This window comes from Poecilia latipinna, unplaced genomic scaffold (assembly GCF_001443285.1).
Source record: "Poecilia latipinna isolate Pla-1442-1.1 unplaced genomic scaffold, P_latipinna-1.0 Scaffold629, whole genome shotgun sequence".
Taxonomy (NCBI): Eukaryota; Metazoa; Chordata; class Actinopteri; order Cyprinodontiformes; family Poeciliidae; genus Poecilia; species Poecilia latipinna.
The window spans coordinates 162,902-170,062 of record NW_015113245.1 but is presented as its reverse complement, the minus strand read 5'-3'; the positions used below and the strand labels follow the sequence as shown (position 1 = coordinate 170,062).

At 36.5% G+C, this 7,161-nt stretch overlaps 1 protein-coding gene across 1 annotated transcript in view; it reads left to right on the top strand.

Moving 5' to 3' along the window:
- Positions 1 to 2,134, top strand: part of hs3st2 (heparan sulfate (glucosamine) 3-O-sulfotransferase 2) — a 24,496-nt gene extending 22,362 nt beyond the window's left edge. The window contains exon 2 of the mRNA XM_015043401.1: positions 1,243 to 2,134. Coding sequence (XP_014898887.1) covers positions 1,243 to 1,861 — 619 coding nt within the window. The 3' untranslated portion in view covers positions 1,862 to 2,134. The remainder of the gene's footprint in view (positions 1 to 1,242) is intronic.
- The last annotated feature ends 5,027 nt before the right edge of the window (positions 2,135 to 7,161 follow it).

The following is a 7,161-nucleotide window of genomic DNA, read 5'->3' as shown; positions in this document are numbered from 1 at the left end:
ATGTTGTCGTTCAAGATAACGGATAACAAAAAAAAGTCTAGGGCGACCTGCCGCCCTGACACCAACTCACACACATCTTCATTCACAGTCTTACTTGTAAATCGATTTTTCTTTGCTTGAACGTTTTGATGTTAGCTTGTCGATGTCTCAGTTTTATTCTCTGGGAAAATCAATAAGCAGCTTGAGGTGACTCTGCTGCTCTCTAGTGGCGAGAAGCCGTAATGTTGGCTGGTAACAATCGGAATGCATTGTGGGAGATGTAGTTTGTAGTCAATTCGTGCTCAAAACCTATTTTAAGTCAATCATGGACCTATAAAATGGTAGGGGGGTCGCATAAAATGACATGGCATGCCACATGTGGCCCGCGGGCTTTGAGTTTGACACATGTGCCTTACATCATGTTAAGCAATGCAGAAGCTTTGTCCTCACTAATGAATCTGCACTTAGGCTTTCCAAATGCTTGAAGTAGATTAAAATGTTTTTGATCACTCATAAAAAAACAGGGTTGCACATTCTACTAGACAAGATTATTTTACAAAATGCCCTTAATTTTTTTTACAATTAGAGCCATATAAAATACATTTGAAATAAGCCAACATTAATAAAAAAAAAAAAAAACAGATAAGAAACAGCTCTTAAAAGCAGAGCTTAAAGCTCCTAATCTTAGGGTTTGAGCAATTTCACTCTCTAAGGCTGTGGGCCACCACGGTTGAAGGTTGATTGTACAAACTCCCCTAAGTCATGATGAAGGAGTGCTGACCTAGCATGACTTCATAAAGGCAGTAAAATTATTAAGAGCATGTTTACTGCATCATAAAATAAAACCAAGCGCACAATTTACAGCTTTCATATAGTCAACATTAATTTGCTCTGGCATACTAAACCTTTATGCATTTTATCACATTTTTAATATATTTAGTAGGATGTCATGTATTTTTGTTGACCACATATTTTGTAAGTGTACAATTTGGTCAAAGCAAGAAGGCTTCATTTTTTTTCTTGACTTTTAATACCAACTGTACATTGTGATATTAGTAGCTGTCACTTCACTTTTGTAGCCTATTATTATTTTTTGTAACTTTTCTAATATGCATAAAGTTTCAGGTGCTGTTTTTATGCTCCAGTTGGAGCATTCCCCTGACGTACATATCCATAAAAAGAAAACCATTTTGAAGTGTTCCTAGAAGGGCAAAAAAAAAAGAGCACTTATTCACGTTTTTTTTTTTTTTTTTCTCACACTAGGGGACTGATGCCACGCACACTCGACAGCCAGATAACGCTAGAGAAGACTCCCAGCTATTTTGTGACCAGAGAGGCACCTCACCGCATCTCCAGCATGTCTCATGATACTAAGCTGATTGTTGTGGTACGAAACCCTGTCACCAGAGCCATCTCTGACTATACCCAGACTCTATCGAAGAAGCCTGACATTCCCACATTCGAAGAGTTAGCCTTCAAAAACCGAAGCCTGGGTCTTGTGGACACGTCTTGGAACGCCATTCGGATTGGAATGTACATCCTTCACCTGGAAAACTGGCTGCAGTACTTTCGACTGTCACAGATGCATTTTGTGAGCGGTGAGCGGCTGATAACGGACCCAGCGGGGGAAATGGGCCGTGTCCAGGACTTTCTCGGGCTGAAACGGATAATCACGGACAAGCACTTCTACTTCAATCGAACCAAAGGTTTCCCCTGTTTAAAGAAGCCCGAAAGCAGCAGCCAACCTCGATGCCTCGGCAAATCCAAGGGCAGGACTCACGTACAGATTGAGCAGGAGGTCATAGAACAGCTCCAGGAGTTTTATAGACCTTTTAACATCAAATTCTATGAGACTGTGGGACAAGATTTCAAGTGGGATTGAATGTACTTTGAACAAAAAGAGAGAGAACCGTCTATAAAAAATGCCTACCTCTGGAAACAAGTTAATTGAGAATACCTTTAAAATATATTTAACTGAATAATAAACAGAGTTCATACTATGATCAAATAAGTGGTATTAAGATTATAAATCTATAAATATGGGTTTATTCTGTGGGTCATCTGGGGAGAAGTGTAATTTATTTATTGATACATAAAATATATACCAAACAATTTTTCGTCTCATCAACATACCAATTAAATATTATTCAATCTACTTTAATGGATCAACTTATTTACCAAAAAAATGTCACAAAGCTTCCCCACCATTTGCCATCACCATCCACACAATCATGACGCAGCTGAAATATTTATTATCCAGATTCCTTATTTATTCATTATTTCCTCTGAAAATGATCTGCTGTCCTTACTATTAAAATGAGCACTCCACATGAAGTCACCCCATAATGTCAGATGAATAATAAAATCAGCCTGTCAGTTTTTTTTCTGCAGTTAAACTTGTTTTTATTGCAGACATAAAGTGTGGAAAACAGAATTGAAAAATACTGTGAGAATTAACAAATTAATAGGTTTAATCAAAGATCTCCTTTAACTTTTATATATATATATGTTTAAATTTTGGTGGACTTAAGTTTTTTTTCTGTGTTTGTATTCTTATTGTGATCATCAAAATAAAAGTCCTAAATACCATAAACATTTATTGGCAATACATTTTTTTCAGTAAGGCTGCATGGAAAAGACATATTTTATGGTGTCTTTTTAAGTATAACACCAATTTTTCAGAAATCTGACATTTTACACACATTTGCATACACACTCTGGTCATGACTGTTAAAAAATGTCTGGATACTATGATTGCAAAGTTGCTATTATTAAGCCTTTTATTTATGTCTATGTCAATAAATAACGTCATATTAATGATATTTTGCTGCTAGTTTAAAACTCTGACCGATCTCGCTTGGAATCCTTAGAGCACTAAAATGTCTTGCAATGATCATATGCAATCCTCCTTTCTACCTGATGAGATCATGACAGAGTGACTTCTCTGAGCTGGTTAGGACTAAATCAGCATAAAGTCTTAAGAGACAGATCGGAAAAATGACGTCCAGACACAAAAAAATGCACTAACCCAGCACTGAGTGAAAGCCGAATTAAAATAACAAAGCATGGATCAACTCAGTTAAAGTTTGGTTGTGAAATTGATTTCCATTAATTGTTGACTTTTTATTGTGTTCACATCCAGTATAGTCTTAAATTAAGCCCCGTTTTTGTCTCTATGCTTCTGCTGTAGAGAGCAGAACCCAGACTATGACAGAGAACAGCCAGCCAACTTGGGCATAGAGAACAGCTGTAAAGCCTGACAATCCCTCCAGCTAAAGAAGAAGAGCTGAGGGCAAAAATTCACGTTGGTTCCAAAAAAAAAAAAATAAAGAATTTTGAAATCTTTCCCAGTGTCTGCTGGAGACAGGCACTGCAGTGACAAGCAGGTATGGACGAGGGATGCCCAAGTTCAGTCCTAGAGAGTTGTTATTCTGCAATTTTTAGATGCGTCAATTCTCTAAACCACCAAATTCAAATAAACACTTTGTTACCAGGCCTCTGCAGAGCTAAATGGCATGCTTAGGGATTTCAGTCAATTGATATACACTGTATTGGAGAATAAATGTATCCAATAGATGCGGGATGTTAGCTCTACAAGACCAGGCTTAGTCACCTCAGGTCTAAAGGGTAGAGTTTAGGACCCGTTTGTTTTTTTTTCCATCAATGTGAAGAACCTTTCCAGGCTACCCATGCAAATTCTTTAGAAAAGCATATATTGGCTTCATAAATTACTGAATGACTTGAACTAAAATAGGCAGAATCAAAGCTTAAAGTTAGTCCCTGAAGTAAAACTGGGATGACAATATAACTTCTACACATAGAGTGAATCAAAAATGTACTTTTAAGTGACTATTCACCCATATCCCACCGAGAAGATTATATGAAACATACCGAATTACTGAGGTTGACAGTTTCCAGCGATCCTGTTAAAAGTTAAAATGTTCCTTTCCAAATGCTTCTCTGCATGTCTTGATGTCATTTTCGTTCGCAATCCTTTTTTTTTTTTTTTCCTTGACAGATTTAATGCTGTCACTGCTCTGAATGGCTCTCCGTGCTGAGCAGCTGCATTAACCTCTTGAGTTTTCACCCTGAAGCCAATCAGAGTTGTCATTAATGATTTCCGTCAACGCATCTTTGACAAGGAAGAGATGGGGAATTTCTGAAGGGGGTAATAATGGGTACAGTATCTGAAAAAAAAAAACAACAAAAAAAACAAAACAATAATGCTTCAGTAATAGTCTCAAACTATTTGCATGTGAATTTGCATTATAAGCTCAAAACTTGTCATGTAGATTCCTACAGCAAAATTGCACAAGACCTCTGAGTCAGGTTAGACTTTTCAGCATGTGGGTTTTATGTAAAACCAGAATATCTAACAGGACCATTTGTTAATAGTCCTCATGGGTCAAGACCCTAAACTGGGTCATCTTTTAATCATTTTAATAATAACAGCATGCTGATGATGATTTGCATTAACTTTCGAATTCAATATGCTCTAAACTGGAAACAACAAAACCATCTTAATTTAAGTGCATGTCCATTTAAAAAAAAGTTTAGAAAAATAATTAATTTTATATTAGCTTTTATATATATATATATATATATATATATATATATATATATATATATATATATATATATATATATATATATATATATATATAGCGCATAACTTTATATAAGAAATCAAGGGGATCAATAACAAAATCCAAAAAGTCAAGGTATATTTTAGGAGTTAAGATGCAACTACTAGAGCTAAGATCTTGTTCATGTGTCTTTTCAATTTTATTTATTTTTCCTTCTTGGGAAAAGTTAAGTTTCCAAGAGTCCTTATAATGCATTTGATTCAGGTGTGGTGAAACCAGAGTTTCCCAGCTCTGAATGCAAACACTTTCAGCTTAACATAGTTAACTTTGACATAGTTACATAAAAATAACTAATATTGCTCCATATGACCGGATTAAAAGAAGAAAACCACACAGACTGAAATGGGTGAAAACTAACACCAGTTTCTGTATGCCTGGGCTACTGCATGAAAGATTTCTCTGACTTTATCTATTCACGTTTCACTTTTACTGCTTAAGCCCCTGCTGCACGCCTTGTGAGTCCAGGCGCCTTATCCAGGCACGGTTAGACTAATGTGCTAATGCGACAATGTGACCCACCATATTAAGAAAATTGGGTATTCACTTGCTTTCCAACTGATGAACTCATGTCTGTTGGCCAACAGCAGTATTTAAACTGTCATTTGCGATATTCCTTATTAATATTTGATTAACCTGCCAGTGCTGTCTGCAGCTGGCTGCTACTTAGTGAGCCATCAGCAGACATACCAGTTTAGCAATAAGCTCAACCTTATCTCCGTTCAGTTAATTATAAGTTTTCCCCAAGAATGCTTAGGGCTGGATGACATGGCACTAAGGAAACTCTTCTCCCCCACACACACACCACATGACACTTAATGTATACTTTAATGTTTAATTAGCCCTATAGATGGCTTCTTTCTGTTTTAGTCATAAAACATCAGATGAATATTTTAGTCATTTTTTGTAAGTCCTATAGAGGATCATAGCATTATACTGAAATATATTTTTTGAATATTTTTCTAGGGCATTAAATCTAACACCTGCAATGCTACTTGTGTATATATATATTGTAATAACTCCTCATTATAAAGAAACAAAGGTTCAGTGGAAAACTAAAAGCTGTCTGACTGACCACTCTAACCTTCAACGTAAATACCAAAGAAGCTGTTGTAAATGTCATGAACTTTGAAAGACTCTGAGGTAAAATAAACCTCTGGCACTCATCAGAAATGTCTAACAGTTCATACTGGAATCCATTAAGCGAGAGCGAATTTATTTTCCACTTCATTAAATGAAAACATAATGAGTCCAAAAGGCTTTTATAACTGCTGCTGCTAAAGCTCTTAAATTTAACACCAAACATCTCAAAGAGAAGCAGCAGTGAAATATGAGATGTTGTAAAGATCACAAAATGAAAGACTGACACAAAACAAAGATCATTTAAAGGGCAAATATCAGATTTTAGAACTGGAAAACTTAAACATCCTGAAAATTTGAAATGCTGATATCTTATGATTGGTTATCCCCCTTTTTCAAGGCAAAACGTTACTTTCATGTCATTTTCTGACAACAACAGGCAGTCTGAACTCGATAAATACTTCAAGATATAAATGGTGACACAGCATCTGCAACCAATTTTCCTGCTCCGTATTGTTGTAAACGAAAAAACGATCTTTTAAACAGATGTTGAATCAATGTGTGGGCACTAATTGATGACACAAGATGGAGTGAGCACTTTTACTTTAAAAAATTTGGAAAAAGTATGAGTAAGCTTCACAAAAAAGTAAACAGGTTAAAAGGACAGATTTCTATTCACCCATCAAACACAATCTGTCTTTGTTTTGGAAAGAAGAACCCCAAGGGCAGGTCCAGAGGATGAAACATAGTTCACGACAGAGCTAGAATGGATAGCCCGAGCAGCGATTCAACAGCTAAACTATCGAGGTGACCCTTTGTCTATCCTTAAGTCTATCCGATAAGAAAAGGCGTTACGTGTCCATCAGTATGAAAGTTTCTGCTGATAGCTACAAATCTCAATAAATCTCTATCTGCTCTCTAAAAACTTTTCTCTGGAATGCTTAACAATGACAATTAACTACACCATGGCTCACTAATGTAAATGAGGCTTTCCCTGTGAGACGGTTGTTCAGAGAAAAATGAGTCCAGACACCCGTAGGCATCCCAATGACACATCTGGTCAGAAAAGGAGCAGAAATTACATCTACTTAAAGGCCAACTTTTGTGTTATAAAATAAAGTTTTCGCTATAAGTGGCGTTTTATTACTGCGGCGAACAAAAGTATAAAAAACGTTTTACACTGGCACTTACCTTGCATGACTCTACTAGGCTCTGCTAGGTCATAAGTGTTTTCTACAAATAACAATTACTTGGTACCACCCCCATTTTCAGAACCGACTGTGCTGAGGTCCCAAGCATGTGAGGTCAGGCAAAAAGCGCAGCATCAGAAGACCATCAGTCACTTGTGTCACAAGATCGACTCAGACGCTCCTTTACTAATCCAACCCCGACCTTTTCTGGCTCTCTTCTTTTTTTATTCAGACAAAAAGCCAGAGACTGAGCATGTATGTTCAACATA